This window comes from Falco naumanni, chromosome 3, assembly GCF_017639655.2.
Source record: "Falco naumanni isolate bFalNau1 chromosome 3, bFalNau1.pat, whole genome shotgun sequence".
NCBI lineage: Eukaryota > Metazoa > Chordata > Aves > Falconiformes > Falconidae > Falco > Falco naumanni.
In genome coordinates, this window is record NC_054056.1 from 11101571 (window position 1) to 11117894 (window position 16324).

Genomic DNA, 16324 nt, shown 5'->3' on the forward strand with positions numbered 1-16324 from the left:
AAATACATTAGGCTGCATAATTCTGCCGTTGTTCTGCTTCTTCAGCAAGCAGCTAGAAAGTTTCTGTTCCTAATGATAAAAGCTACTAAGAGTAGAGCAGTCACTGAATGCTTTGTGTAAGTTTTGGGACAAAAATAGTGATGTTGAGAATATGCATTTTCAAATTCATCCATTTACCAAAATATCTGCCCCACATCATACATGTACATTAGATGTGTGGATCCCTGTAAAATGAATGAGTAATTTGCCCTGTGTAATGAGCAGGCTTGCTTAATTACTGCTGGTAGGCACCTCTGAGGGAACATACGGACCGAAGGATCTGGGGACTGCAAAACAGATAGCACTTGGGATTGCTGCATCTTACAAGCTGGTTTAAGGAGGTTAGGCTGACTAATATTGGCAAAGAATTAAAAATTTGGAGACAGAGCAGGAAATTGCTTCTGAGGTCATATGGCCGCCCTGCTAACCATGGCAAGATTACTTCCCATCTTAGGGTTTATTTGGTAGCGGGTTATTGATGGAGTTTTATATGCTTTTGTTTTTTTCTGTGAAGTAATGGCTCCTGTTTTTCTTGCAATTGTTCTACTGTTTTCTGTCCTTTGCCTCCTGGGTGTGTTGTGTTCTTGCACTGAAAACACCCAGAGGCTTAAGAACGGCAACAGAGGAATGGAAAAAAGTGTGTAAAAGTGAACTTAGCAACATGGGTGATGGCAGATTGTCAGAAGGCATCAACATACAGTGTTGATTTTCTAATTAGTGTAAGCAGTGATAGCCGTTACGCCTGCACGCGGTCATTTGTTGTACAAATTCACATACGCCTCCGTGCTAGCTGCTGTTCCTGGATGCACGTCCAGACTGAGCTTGTTCTTTTCAACAGAAAGCTACGGCTGGTTTGCCCTGTTCCGTTAAATGAGTAGAGTTGTTACCTCTGAGAAGGTCCTGTTTGGTGTCTGACAGCCAGGGAAATTGAGAGTGGAGCCACAAGCATCTGTGATAATGTCCAAGTGACGAGTCAGAGCTTGGCCTTGGTCATCTCCTGCGGGAAGGACATACCACAGTGTTACTTCCAAGGGAAAAAAGAAGCAGTGCGCGACTCCCCTTGTCCTTGTGTCCAGTTTCAACAGCAAACTGAGGAAAGTAAACAGAACAACAAAAGGCTCTTTAGCAGCCACAGCATACTGGTGGAGGGTGCTTGGGATCCTGGCACCATAACTCTGGTGAAACGCAGGCCAAATAACAACTCCAAAAAAGCTGCAGAGGAAGTGTTGTCACATAATGTGCCTGATGCTTTCCTGGGGCAACTGGGTACACTACAGCTCTGAAATTTGCAGGTCTGTATGGAGATGTATGGGTCTGGAGTCAGGGTCAGTTTCACCCGAGATCACTGAAATGCGAGTTTGTGCATTGAAGGGAGGGAAGGTTTTATTTCTGGGACGGTCTGAGAAAAGGAGAGGTACTTTATTTGCGCTGATGGCTATCTCGGTTGGGAGATCCATATCGCAGCTGCCTGAGCCCTGAAGTCATCCAATCTGTAAGCATCTGCTCAGCTTCCAGCAGGTACCTACACGCTTTGCCGAATCAAAGGCTGAGCTTCCAGAGAAAGCTGAATACTTGCTTTAGAAATTAATCAACCCTGGCCTTCAGCAGCCAGAGGCTAATTGATTTTCCTTGTCGCTTTAGAGCTGAAGTAGATGTATTAACAGGCAGCACCAGTGACCTCTGTTAGGCGCAGTTCTCGACGCTGATGACGTTGCTAAAACGTTACCTGTTGGGGCTGACGTTTTGCGCCCTAACTGCTGTCTCGTACCGGCTTTTGTTTAACCTTAAGGGTTATTTAAGCGTTTAAAATGTGTTGGAAGGAGGGATTCGCCACCAGGGCTTGGCGGCTGGCGCGCCCTCCCGCAGGCCCCACCCCCTGGCCCCGCCCCCGTCTCTGATTGGCCCGCCTCCTTCTGTGGGCGGCCGGGCTTACCCCCGCGCTGGAGTTGGTGGTGCCTGACGCCCGCGGTGCTGCTCCCTCGCGGGGCGCCGCAGCCCGCCCCCCCCGGAGGGTATGAATGGTTCCTCCCGCTCCGCCCCCCTGCCCCTCCCCGCCCCGTTCGCGCGCCGCGCTCCATACTTGGCGATGGCCGGCGAGCCGCGCGCTGATTGGCAGAGCGGCGGCGAAGGGGCGGTGCGGTGCGGCACTGACCCGGATGTTCACTCCTAGGCAACGGCGGAAGTGGAAGGGCCGCGGCCTGCCTCGGAGGGAGACCGGACGGGACCGGGAGGCGCCGCCGTTGCTACCGCCCAGCGCAGCCCCGCCGAGCCGCCATGGTAAGGGCGAGAGGGGCGGCCCTGGGCCGCTGCCTGCTCCCCCTCCTCGCACCTGTCTTTCTCCCTCCTGGCGGTGCTGCCCCCTCCCATCCCCCCGGTGCCGCGCCCCGGCGGCTCCTTCGCTACCCGCTCCCTCACCCCCCCACACCGGTCGCGTCGCAGCGGGTCGGCGGAGCGGGTGGGCCTCGCCCGCTTTCCCCGGGGCGGTGGTGAGGGAGGCCCCAAGCCGGTGCCGCCAGGGGAGAAGGAGCAGTGGCCTGGCCTGGCGTTGGGGGCGGCGGCGGCGGGGGGCTCTGCCCGGGGTTCTGCAAGGCCCGGGGGCACCGGGTGTCCGGGCCCGTCTGGCTGCTCTGCTGCCCGCTTACTTCCAGGTTTGTGGGCCTGATAGTTGGGGTGGTGTTTACAGAGGGAATGCTTCCGCTTTGCATGGTGAATGTTACCGCTTGATGTACTTGTAAACGGAGCCAGTGAACGAATGCGGCGGCTGCAGCAGCGTTTGAGAGCGATGGGGGCCCCATTTGCTATCGCTGCTGCTCATAACCCCCGAATTGTCTCCTACCGTCTGGCATTTCCTCTGGAAGCCGGACTCGCTTGTTAAGGTGCGTTAAAATCTCATGGAACCTGCAAAATACAGGAAGACCGTGCAGTCAGGTAACGTTGCAGTGCTGGGTGCTACTCTTCTGTGTGGATGAGAACTTTCTGGTTTTTGGAGGAGAATCTCTGATTTCTTCAGCCATGCAAAATAATCTCCATTTTGCTGTGTGTTTGCTGAATGGCTTTGCCCAGGTCACAAAACCTTTGTTTCCTTTTGGCACCTTGTGTGAAGGGGGCGGATTTCATCAGCTCTAAACAAATGCAGTAATAAGAACAGGAGCTGGCCCAGGCCTGGTCTGCTCCCAGCTCTTCTAGGATCGATGTGTGCATTTGCAGAACCTGTTTAAGGCAGCGTAACCCCTGTGGATGTAATCACTTGTCTGGAATCACTGAGATACCTAAATACTGTTTGGGAATTTGTGATTCAGGCTTCCCAACACAACGATTTAAGAATGTTCAAATGTATTTAGATTTCATAGAACCACAGAGCAGTTTGAATGGGAAGGGTCCGTACAGAGCACCCAGCTGCAGCCCCTGCCGTGGGCAGGGACCCCTCCTCCGAGCCCCAGCTGCTCCCAGCCTCGTCCAGCCTGGCCTTGGGCACTGCCAGGGCTGGGGCACCCGCAGCTGCTCTGGGCAGCCTGTGCCAGCGCCTTGCCGCCCTCACCTGGAACAGTTTCTTACTAAGATCTAGTCTCAATCTACCCTCTTTTAAAAAAGAACAGCCTAGTGCCTGGCTATATAACAATATAAAGGCTGGTTAAGCAAGCAAGCAAGTGTAATCCTTCTTACCTCAACCACAGGAATTTCAGAGGCAATACCTTAGATTTTTTTTTTCTTCACAGCTGAAGATCATTGTGATCCTGCCACCTGTATTATACAGGATAAAGATCTTTCTGGTGAAAAATGGTTAAGATCTAGGTTCTGCTCCTCTGGTCTTGTTTGGACAAACAAGATGCTGTACCTGACTGAGTGTGGGGGGTGACAGCATGGAGCATCTTATTGCAGTTGTGTATCTTATTTCAAGATACTGAAATCTGTATGTGTGAGACCTGACAGTAGAATTTGAAATCAGGATTCCAACAAACTAACCTAACTTCTGTTGTGGCAAAAATCCTCACAGGCGAAGAACTTGAGAAAAATGAGCAGGCTTCATGTAAAGTAACAACAGTGATACCAGTTTCTTTTAAGGGGATATGAAAGCATGCTATAAGAAGAATGTGGTCAGGGTTTAGCTGTAATTATATCAGTCATTAGGAGGAGGTAGAGCACAGATCCTTTAGAAATTTCCTGAGCATTATAAGCTTATGTTGTCTTCTGATTTTTTTCATGTTTAGTCATGGAGACCACTGGGCCTCGGAGCAACTTGATCGGAACATCCAGCACTCTGTGGTGGTTTCTGTTGTTGGGTGCACTTCAGGGATGAACCTGTGGCAGCCACTCTGTTATTTGTATGTCATGGTGGCTGTGTACACATCTGAAGGCTCCAAGAACGTGACAACTTAAACGTGGCTCATCTAGGTCCAATAGTAGGAGGGCACAAGATGAATCACTCTTCGTGTTTGCAGAAGACAATTTGTGGTGATAGTTTAAAACCTTCCTGACTCTTACAGTTATCTTAACGTTATGCAGATAGTGCAATTGAGGCATCCAGTTTCAATTTAAGTGCAAACTCAGTGTTTAGAGTACTTCCAGGATCTTTTATTTTAGTGCGAATGAAAACACAATCCTGAAATGGAGCACTGAGATGGTGAAATGGCCCTTGCATTGGAGGCAACAGCAAGTTCCCCCCCAACAGCTGGAAGAAGCTGGTATGGTACAGGATATTAGGTCAAACACCTTCTTGGTTCCATGGGGTTACCAGTAACTGTGTAGAGCAAAGGTTCTCATCTCTCCTCTGCGCAGCCTCAACTCTTGAATTGCTCCTGAGTGAGAATTCAGAAGTGTGTCTGCATTTCGGTCAGGTGCTTGGTGAAACAGGGCAGGGCAACACATGAGGCTTGAAAACTGCTTCGATGGATGCTGTCTCTTCTGCTAAAAATAAACTTAATGCTCTGTTCAGGGCTAAGCAGGACTGGGGAGAGTGGATCTGCTGAGATTTCTGCAATTGTGGGTTATGAGTGGATGGAATCCAGTTACTCTTTGTAAAAACAAAAGTCTTCCTTTCCAGGTTATGTAGACTGTCCTGATCACGTTAGCAAGTATTTCTTCTGCTATGCAGCTCTTCAGGAAAAGGTGGACAATTTTAGCAAAATTTATAACTTAATCAACCATAAATTCGGGCTGTCTAGTGTAGTGCTGGCTGCACATCATCCATTTAGAGTTTGTGAGGCAGCTAAAAAGTGCTGAAGCACAGCCAAGGATGCATGATGCGACACCGACACACTCGATGCATAAACATTGTGTGCTGTTCAGAGTAACTAATATTTTCAGGGTAGGGGCTGTTTGTCTTCAGCAAGCACATTGCTGCTTGATAAATAACTTGGTTTTGTGCAACTGCTACCAAAGGCGTATTAAATGATTTGTGAAACTGAGCAAATAAGGGTAGCACTTTGCCAGCTCCTTGAACACCAAGCCCATCTCCCTTCTAAACTGATTGTGCTGCTTTTGAAACCTTACCGTACAGCGCAGGAGCTCACGGTAGGTTTTCAGTGTCCACAGCAAGTCCTTTGCACCTTGTGCCTTTGAAGAAATACTGACTTTAGCTGTTTTGTAGGGTCCATGTTTTATTAGGCAAGCCAAGTATATGAGCTTAGCTAAATGTTATCTTAAAAGGCAAATTCCCAAAATAATCAAGTTAGAGGATATCACTGGGAGAGGGAATACTGCCATTGCAGTGATGCTTAATCTTGTGGTTTATTAGCAAAGGGAAAACATTTGCGAGCTAAAGTTGTTCAAACAGGATTCCCTCGTATGGTAAATATATATGGTGATATCTTACTACTTGACATCTGGGAGTACAACAAAATGAAATGCAGTTCAGCCCTTTTGAATTACTATTTTTAGTCCTTATTACTGTAGCTGAGTGGAGAAGTTACTCTCTTTGGGAGAGACACATTGCTGCCCTATTGAATTTCCCCTTTGACAGTTCTCGGTTGACTTTCACATGCAAAGGATAGCTGATGAACTAACTTGGGGTTTGTGCGTGCTTGTGCAGCACTCACCCGTGCTGGGTACTCATCCAGTTTGGGTTTGGATAGCCAAACGAAGACTTGGCTGGGGAGTGCCGATGTTTATTCTCCTGCCTGCCCTTTGGAGGGATGTTTGCTCAAGTCCAAATGGCTCCTTACTCTGCTAAGTAAGCTTGTAGAGAAGTGTTTTGTTTTGTTGGGTTCCCCCCTCGCCTTGAGCTGCTACACATTGTAGTAGTGCCACCTCAAGTTGAAATAAAACTGAATGTGTTTCAGTGTCTGCTCGAGAGAGAACAGCTTTACTGGAGAAGTGTGAAATTCTGAAAGGTGCCTGTACAGGCAACATAAGCTGGAGTTCAGGTACATGCTAAGCTCCATTTTTTACTCTGCTTTAATCCAATGTGATGTTTAAGGACTTCCCCCCCCCCCCCCCCCCCCCCCCCCGCAAAGGACGTGATTGCAGAAGTATAAGATAATCAAAATGATGTTGATCTTCTGGTTTTATTCGTATTTTTGTTCAGTCACTCTACATTATAATTTCCCACTTTCCCATTGATTGCTGGGAGTCCTGTAGAGTTCAAAAAGCTTTGACCAGATCTTTGTCTCTCTCCTTAATGTGGAAGGTCCAAAGCATGTTTGTGCTTCAGTTCTTCCTAATTCTTTGGCATTTCCAGGAAGAAGGGCAAAACCCCCCCCACTCCTTACTTAAAAACAGGGGACTTCAAATTTGAGTTTCTTTTGTGGGTGAAACCTGTGTGGTATAAAGGAGCTGTTAACACATGCGAACAATGTAAGCCTTCCCCAAGCTTCCTGCTCTTTCTAGCTGGGCTTCAGCCCAAAGTTTGTTTGCCGATAGATTGTGTTCATTAAAGAACTTGAATCTAACTTGAATATAAAGATCAAGAATTCAGGCCAGTGCAGTGGAAGCGTGCCTACTTTAAGCTGGAGTATAAACTCATTTTTTTCTTCAACTCTCATGTAATGTCTTCTTAAACACTTACTAGTCCATGAAGGAGGTGTTCATGTTGATGTTAATGTGAGTATTGACCAAATCCTGGGAGTGGATACCCGACTAAGGACTTTATCTGAAACTTGGAATGCATCTGGAAGAGTCTTAAGCTGTTGTGCCTTACTTGAGCTGAATAATACATTCCTGTTACCTGGACCTGATCAAGGTGTCAAAATTCACTTATGTGGTTTTGTGTCCTAAAGCAGGATGGGGACAGATGCTTCCAGGCAGGTTGTCTTGGGAAGTTTGAGCTCTTGCTTGTCTGGTAGATGAGGTGTTTGCTTTTGAAACTTCCTTCATGGGGCGCGAGGATGAATGCTGGTTGAGCAAGTCTTTAAAGATGTTTACCTGTTAGTTGAGCTGAGAGGTTTTATTCTGGGAAGAAAATGCAGTGTACTTGAGGAAGGTGTTTTGCTTGTTTCCTAATTAAAATGTAATTTTCCACAATAGGTGCTGTCTTGGTAATGCCAAATGCAGTTGGAGTCCTGTCCTTTTTCTGAGTTTTTAGATACAAAGAGGTTTTGAGTGAGGAATTGAAAACAGGATCTATTTATTATTTGTGGCCAAAACAGGCTTCTACTTAGAATTCCTTTAGTTGTATTAGATAATATCTTGTGCTCTGTTTCCTAGAGTGGTGGCCTGAGCCTTGGCATCAACCAGTGAGATTAATTTTCTTGTATTATCTAGTGCTGTTCTTTTACCCTACCTTCCTCTGCTAGGGTTTAGAAGGAAAATGTGCAGTGTGCTTTCAGCTCATCTCTTTGTGCCACAGCTTCCAAGTTGGGCCGAAGAATTACAGGATGGATTTACACACACTTGACTTACCTGGGTGCCCTTCTCATAAATTGCTTGCTTTATTCCTGCTATATGCAAATGAATCCTTATTAGTTTACATTTCATCAGTATAGCCTGTGTTATTTTTCAGCCCAGGGTTGGTTAGGAGTCCTGACTCTTGGTTTAAACCCACGAGATGTTACTGAAGGTGTTCACAGCCGTGCTGCAGAGCATGTCCTTGCTGATGCTGTTTCCCTGAGTATGAAGAGGATGTCCTCCATGCCTTTTTGTTACAGAAAGTGGAGCTGGGTTCTTTCCTGGTGCATTGACTTGGAATTTCAATCACGTCCTTGTTGCAAAGTGGGAGGGTTACCAGCCTGGGTGAAAGCAGAACCCAGGATCAAACGATTTTAGCAGCATCAGCTGAAACAGGACTGAAAACAGCACTTAAGTAAGAGTATTTTGTGCGGAAGGAAAAAGGGTCGAGACTGCATTGAAGACATAAGCTTAGTGGTTGCCTTAAGCCACCAAAGACGTCATAAATAAAATAATCTTTATTCTCTCGGGGAATTTTGTTTGCATTTCTTCAGGTGATACTTTCTATCTTTTCCATTAGACAAACTGCTGAGTTAGAAAGCGATGTCCTGTACCTGCCTTCCCCAGTTATTTTTGCTTTGGTAAATACCAGGATTTAAAAAAAGCTTGCTGCTAGCAAAGGTGCCTGCGCTTGCAATTTGAGACTGGCTGAGGAAACAAGAGAGGGGTATTCTGGTGAGTTAATTCAAAGGAGGAGAGAGCCATGAAATGGAGGAATGAGGTAAAATATCAGCTGCATTGTGCTGACCGCAGCAGTTAATAGCTGTGTTTATCCACTGAGTCCTGTCGCTGTGCAAATTTAAGGGTCATCGTGAAGAGTTTGGGATGTAATGCTGAGAGGTGGCATCTTGGCTCAGTACGGACAGTGCTTCACCGGATGGTCAAATTCAGCTTTCATGTAGCCATTAGTATGGGCAGAGCTATTTCAGGTGAAAACTGGCCAATAAGTATTAACTTTGTATTAAATTGAAGGAGAAATTTGATGTGGATTGAAACTGGCACGTGTGTGTTGTGTGAAGCACTGCTCCTCCATAAACTGTCTCTAGTACTTAAATTTATTAAAAGTTTTGCAGAACTTGCATGTCTTGTTGGATTGGACGCTGTCTCTCAGCAGTTTTGACTTAAGGGTAAGTCAGACGTGTTCTGAAGTGGCAAGGAAAACACAAAAAGACTGAAAGAATAGGCAAGTCTGGGAAAATTTTGGCAAGGGAAGGAATTCCAGAGAGCGTGAACATCTTGTTAGGTGGAGATGTGATGTTCTTATGGCCTATATATCTGCAGAACCATTAGCTTCCTAGTTTAAAACTTGAAATCCTTAGCACTGAATCCCTTGAATGAAACTGAATTGTCTTGCAAGCTTTGCAGCGTAGTCAGCAGGGTACGTTTTGCTAGACACAAGCGAAAGGCATATTAACCTACTTTTTTGACCTTTTAGGCAACCGGAGAACATTCAGGGATGAGGGCTAATTAGATAACCTCTCTGTCTCTCCGCTCTGCCTTGCCAGGCATCCGATTACTTGCCAGAGTTATCTTGTGAATTTACAACCCCGTCTACTAGACTTCAGGACGCTGGAAAGTGCTGAGTTCGAATATTAAACTGGGCAGCTGTCAGCATGGCAGCAGCTTACCGGGGGTGACGGGGGCTCTACAAACAGGCCGGCATAAAGCATTCTACTGAATTTGTATATCAAACGTTTGTGTTAGTTATGCTTTCAGTAAGCATGTCAGTGTTGGTTATCGAATATATGCCTCCCTGCCGCTATAATAATGTGCATTTTCTCAAATGTTTTTGATGGAAGTAACTTCTCATAAAAAATATTTAGGTTGTAGTTGACTGGAAGGAGAACCTGGATCTATCAGGCCAGGACCAACTTGCAAATTTTACTGTTTTCTGCAGGAAAAAAATTCTCCATTTCAACTGAGCAGTTCCTCTGCTGATGCTTTTGTGACCAGGCTGATTTGAACATGAAACGAGCAGTATGTAGAATAAAAAAAAAAAAAAAAAAAACAAAAAAAACCAAAACATTTTGAAAAGATCATCAAGCATTAACAGGATTAAAAGAAAGCATTACAGACAATATGTTTGCGGATGTTCAGAATGACAAATAGTGCTGAATCTCAGGAGCTGGTTTGTATTTGTAGTAATTATGGTTTCAATTGAAAAAAATTGATCTGTGTAGAAATTAAGCAGTCTTTCTCTAGAGACTGATTTGGGCAATTTCTCCATATTATTTGAATGGAAGGCAAGAAGACGATGTGACTATGAAAAGCAGGTCATCAGATTTATGAACCAATGCAGACCTACTGTATTAGCTTGTTTCAAAGACTGAATTAACCCAGTTAGCCAGTTAGTAGTAGATTTACAGAGAAAGAATGAGGTAATGAAGCGGAGGATGGGGATAAGAGAGTATTAATCAGTAGTTTGGGACATGTTTGCAGGGTTGAAGCTGAGAGGTGTACAAAAGGATCTTGCAGAGGTAAGTTATAGGAGTTTTTGCAGAAGGGCTGGCAAGGTCAGGAAGAAGATTCTGTGAATGATTTCCTGTTGATGGGCAGTCATCTTCTCTTTGGTGTGAGTCAGTGCGAGCGAGCTGATGGGGGAAGGAGGCTGCTCAGGAGGTAGCTTCACAGTTTTCAGAAAGCAAGACTGACTTGACTGCACACCACCTTACTACAGGGCAAAGTATTTGTGAAGCTACAAAAAATGACTGAAGCATAGCGTTGAGTTGAGTCATAAGGAAATATGGAGAGGCACCTGAAGTTACTTGATGGATTAATACTGAATGGTTCCCCTGTCAGTAAAGCTGTCTGGGTCTGGATGTCTTGTCTTTTAGGGGTACCTGCGTGCTTGTGCTCAAGCCAACCTCTGTTCTGGTAGTGCAGCTATCAGGCGGGCGTTATGGGCTTCCTTATGAAGTGTTTGCAAAATAAGGACAAGTTCTCATATCTCAGTGCTGTGCTGTTACAGGTTGTTTTCATTTTGTTTAGCTAAGATTTCCTATCTGTAGTTATATCTAACAAAATGTTATTTTGTGTTAAATCCAGACTTGAAATAGGGTGTGTGTGCGTGTGTGTAAGAACCCTGTTGTGCAGTAACATTAGTCTAATTAAATCTCTTAATGTTATTTGGCAAAGGTGGTCAGCTCTGCAGTCAACTTCAGTATCCTTAATCCCATTTATTAAAAGTTAGTGATGCTTTTTTGCAATCTGTGCAACTTTTCTATGTAGCTCTGCTGTCCCCATCTTACTCTTTCATGTGGGGCTAATAGATTGCATATTCACTTGATGCCATGATTTATTGGGAAATGACTTTTTGCAAACTTTATGCTTCACAGGAATTCTTGGCACCAGATAAAAGCTAGTAAATTACATTGTCACGTTCAATGACAAGTTTAATAAATAAAACATTGTTTCTGTTACCCAGAAGACAAACACTGGTGCAGAAATCATTAGTGATCGTGGCAAAAGGTCAAGATGAATAGCCTGTTCCCAGAAATCCTTGTTGCTGGTCCATCGTGCTCTTCTGTTTGTATGTGGTGGCTCATTTCCTTGGGCAGCTGACAGATGCTTGCACCAGGCTTCAAATAAACTGATGCAATCAATGTTAAATTAGTTTTGAAAGTAGGTGCAAGTCTCTGCCATCTCAAAATACGTCCTTGCTGGGGAGGAGGTGCCAAGAAATGTGAATTGTTTTCACTGTGTGCTGTACACCTTTGCAGGTGGGCTAACAGGAACTGAAATGCATCCAGTCGAAAAACAGCCTTGGGGAGCGCAAACTAGCCGTGGAACATACTCAAGGAGATGCTGAATTCTTACTTCCAAAGCAAGTAGTAAATTACAGTCAAATGGCCTGCTCCAGACTATTGAGGGTTGTCGGATTTTTTCAATAGATGTAAAACATTTTGGCAGATAGTTGTTCCATGAGATGGAGCTGCTTAATAAAGTAATGCAAGCAGCTCTGGTTTAGTTAGAAACTAATGGATGGAAGTGCCTTCATAGTATTATAATTCACTTGATAATTGTTTCTAGAGTTGAGCTAGGATGTTGGGTAATGTCCCATGAACAGTGAACGGCACTTACCTGATTTAGAGGTAAGGATGATAAAGCCAAGTCAAATACAGTGTATGACTGAAAGGATGCTTGAAAGCAGCTGTCTAAAGGTAAAGCAATGAAGGAAGATTTGGCAAAACTGTGATGGCAAACTTTGAGATGCTCGTTGAGCTTCAGTGCAGGAGGAGATCTCTTTGGTGGTTGCTACTAGAAGACTGTTGCCACTCCTTAAATCTGTCTAGGCCTGAAATGGTGAGAAGTATCCAATGTCATCAGTGTGCTGGTGGCAACGAAACTTAAGCTGCCTCATTTGCTCCCCTTCCCGTAGATTATTTTAGTTCCCCTGCGTGGGTCTTTGGAGCAGATGTGCAAGTTACTTTTTCCTGTAGAACCTCTGTAAAGAAGAGATCCCTTGTGAGCACTCGTCCTTTTGGAGTTGGTGCATATTAAACTTCTGGACCAGTGTAGAACAAAAGCTGGTCAATGTTTCTGAGGTTTAGAGTAGACCTCTCATTTTTTGGCAAGCGTGTAGGTGCATTTGTCGGTGTGTACAGCACCTAGACTTGAATTTAGAAATCAAGCCATGAAAGTGTTTTCAGTTGTTAATTGGGGCTAGTACTGCTTTTCTATAGCGTGCTCAATTGTTTTGAAAGTTAAAGCAGCGCAGAATAAAAGAAATAACATTCTGCAGGAGAACATCTGAGAAGTATTCGCTGACTCAAAAGCTGTGGTGTGACTTGCACAGTTGCTCTGTGAGTAAATACTGGTTACAGGAGAGCTGTGGGAGACAGGGTACAGCAGCTTCTACTAAATTCTTCTGATCCATCACTTCTTGCTTTTATTTTAATCTTTAATCCTTCTCACTTGTAATTTGTGGAATAAGCGCTCTCAACAGTTGGTCTGTCTGTTTGGCTTTGACCACAGCGGTAATGTGACCACAGCAAATTGAGCTAAACACGTTACTAAACTTACAACGTGGTCATAAGTGTCTGAGATAACAAAAGCCACAGGATCACATCCTAACCAGAGAAGACAAAGCTAGAAGTAGTTCAAGAGAAGGAGAATATAGTCTACATCAGTGTCATGTTCTTTTAATAAACATTGACCTATTCTTTTATGACTGTCCACAACATGGTTTATCTCCAGGTTTTATTAAGTTTGTTTCTTAAATATGCTATCACTGTTTCTCCCATGAGTACACCTTGCTGTCGGGAAGCCGTGATTTATAAGTGCATTACAAATGGTTTTAGATAGGATCTGCCAGAAGAGGGTTAATAGTCAAGGGAAAAATAATGTAGAAAAACAGATTGCAAGGAATATGTGCAGCTGATGGAAACGTCATGAGTGCAGAACTTGTCTGAGAGTCATAGCTGTTACCATCTAATATCTTAAAAAATGAATGCTGACAGCTGAGAAGGGAATCCTGCGACTTAACGTACTACTGTACTTTTTATTACACAGGGGTTACGATAATTCAACCCTTTGCTAAAGCTTCCAGCAGTAATACTATCTTACTGTGCAGTTTGAAAAGGGAGTCTTCTGCCTTTTGAGCTCTGGAAGTTGCCAAGGATTAAAATGACAAGCAGGAGGGGAAGCTGTGTATCTGTTTCAATTAAAAAAAATTAGTGTTTTAGTACCACAAAGCTGAAACATTAGTCAGACATTCCTGTTGGGAGAACTGACAGGAAATAATATGATTTATAATCTGGGGTATGTTTGCAACACAAAAGGAAGGAAAAAAGTAATTTGCTGATTGGGTACTCTTGGCCCTGTGTTAATTTACAAAGATACTTTGCTTGTAAACTGACCAGTGACCAAAGGGATCTGATGTGTGATTTTTTCAAATTGCGGAAGTTGAACAAATGTTCCAGTTTTGGTGTCCCTTCAGGTTTTTATCTTAAATTTCTGTTCTCTGAAAACTCAGATGCCAGCTTGTACTTTAAATTTGGATAACTTTTCACATGCCACTCTTGAGCAAAACTTAAGCATGAAACAGAAGACCTTTTTTTATCTGTTAGTAACCCAGCTGCAGTGTCCTGACAACTGTGGCATCTCAGGACCAAACATGAGCAGCACAGGCCAAATAATGAACGTTCTTACTACATGTTTGTGGCTTTTTTACCTTAATTCTAATATTTGCAGTAATTTCTGGGTTACTCGGTTCTTCTCAGCTGTCATCACAGGTTGGAAGGGGTAGGTAGCACCATCATGCCTTGAGTAAAGTGTTGGATTTGGTTTGCTGGCTAGAAAGATTTGGTGGCCCAAGTGACTTATTTCCCAGAAAGGGCTAGAATAGGAAGAAGCCACCACTGCAGTAGCACTGAAGTACCTCAGCTGGTTTGTCTTGGCTCAGGGGTGAGCTCAGAGTAGTGTTAATACAGAAATTCAATACAGAAGTGAAACAAGTCTGGTTTTCTTTTTCAAGAAACTGCCCAACTCTGTTTATGCTCAGCAATAACATAGTCAAATGAGCAGGAGCTATCAGAACAAAGCTGTGAAGGCTAGGGAATTAAATCTGCAATTCTTTGTGATAAATAGAAGCAAATTCCTGCTGATTGGAAGGCTGGGAGCTTTAAATGAAATCTTTTACCTCCTTTCAAGTGGAATAGCTCAGCCTTTGAAATGGGTAGAGCTGCAGGTTTGTGTAAACCTTCTTAAAACCCAGAGTGTAAGTTAAGTCTCGTGTAACTAGCAATGAAGAGTTGTCATAATTTAGGAATAAAGCTTGTGAATTTCTGTAAGTGTATATAGTGAAATGTATGTGTAAAGATACCATTTAAAAAGAAGTGTGAAAGTAACTCATCCAGTTGCTAGTGCCTATTGAAAAGAGAAAACAAGTATAGCTTCTGTGAAGTGTTACTGGTTCTGCCAGTGACGCTGGTGTTTGAAAGGCTTTAGGTATGTATCTTGACTTATAACAACCTCATTTATCAGGTGACAATTTTGTGCAAATTATGATGCAAACATGGCATGGTTTATTACTTCGGTCTGGCAGAGCGTATTTGTGCGCTGTGAACTGGAACAGCTGCATGAGAGGTAGCTTGCTTGCTTGCAGGTTTGCATAATTTTGGGTCTGTCCCTGTTGCCTGATGTTATCAGAATATGTGAGCCTGGCCAGGGACCATTAACGAATGCCAGCTATTCCTGGGCCCTGTCCCCCTCATCGTAAGGAGCTGTGGGGTTTCAGGGATATGACAAGTGAGGGTCAAAAGGAAGTTCAGCATTTTGCCTGCTGTAATTTTTGCAATTTGCATGCCTAGAGTGACTTCCTGGTTTTTTGTTAATGTTTTGCATTAAATAATGTCCACCCATACCTGGCCTTTAAACAATATTGCTTACATTATGAATGCAATTAAAGTATACAGCAGTGCTTCTGTGCAGCTACACATTTGTACAACTTTTTTTTTTTTCCAGCACTATTTGTTTTTATTTGAGCCTCAGCACAGACTGCCTAGTTGACCAGAGACCTGTGGCTCTTTTGAGAGGGTTTCTCTTGCAGATCAACTAAGTACAGTGGGGAGAGAAGAGCAGATGCAGGCAAAGGAACCTAAACAAACATAACTACTCCTATAGACATATTCATAATAGTTTTCCCTGTGGTAGTACCATGGGAATGCTATAGCAGATGCTTAAGTGGAGATTCTAGATAGCCAGACATCTTTTGAGGAAACTTATGAAGGAGCTTTCATCTAAGCTAATATTTTCAGTCTTTGAGATTCCTATGATCTCTAAATCCTTCAGTGTCTTGAGCTGTAATAAAACTTCATTTAGAATTTCTGTCTGAACTCCCTACTCCTCCACAGGAGCTCTGTGCTGGATGAAACAGGAGAATGGTGGAAAACAGCCTCATATCAAGTAAATACTAAGTTCATTAAGTCCTGCAACCTCAAAGAGCTTGGCTTTGAGAGCAGCCCAGGCTGGGAGACAGCCTGTCTAATCACCTGCGCAGTGAGCAGGTCTTTATAAGCCTCTCTGTGTCTGAAGGCAAGAATTCTGTAGAAATGCTTTGTCTGGAAGTCTGTTTGGAAACCATGTCTTCAGTATGCAATTTTACAAGAGAATTAAGCAAGTGGAAATCCAGTACAGGGGAAGTTAAGAAAAGTAGGTTGGCTTAACTGCAGTGAGGTAGGTTGGGGTGGACCTTGAGTTCCCAAAGAACACCTTCCTCTTACACAAATCGTGTGAAGGCTCTGTGGGATTAAATGCCACTGATGTGCCACTCTTGAAACTGTGGTAGCACATGCCTTCTGTAGGGGTAGTATCACCCTTCTGTAAGTTGGGGAACTGTGTGCTGCTGCTTTTGGCACCTCACATGTGGTTCCCATCTCTTTGTATGTAAGTACCTACAGCTACT

General features: G+C 44.1%; 1 protein-coding gene across 3 annotated transcripts in view; it reads left to right on the top strand.

Moving 5' to 3' along the window:
• CAPZB (capping actin protein of muscle Z-line subunit beta) overlaps nt 1-16324 on the top strand; it is a 63834-nt gene that overhangs the window by 530 nt on the left and 46980 nt on the right. For 2 of the 3 annotated variants that reach the window (XM_040585913.1, XM_040585912.1), the window contains one exon: nt 2210-2316. In XM_040585913.1, coding sequence (XP_040441847.1) covers nt 2314-2316 — 3 coding nt within the window. In that variant the 5' untranslated portion in view covers nt 2210-2313. Of the gene's footprint in view, nt 1-2209; nt 2317-10334; nt 10398-16324 lie in introns of those variants that run through there. The other variant, XM_040585914.1, reaches the window with a different exon arrangement.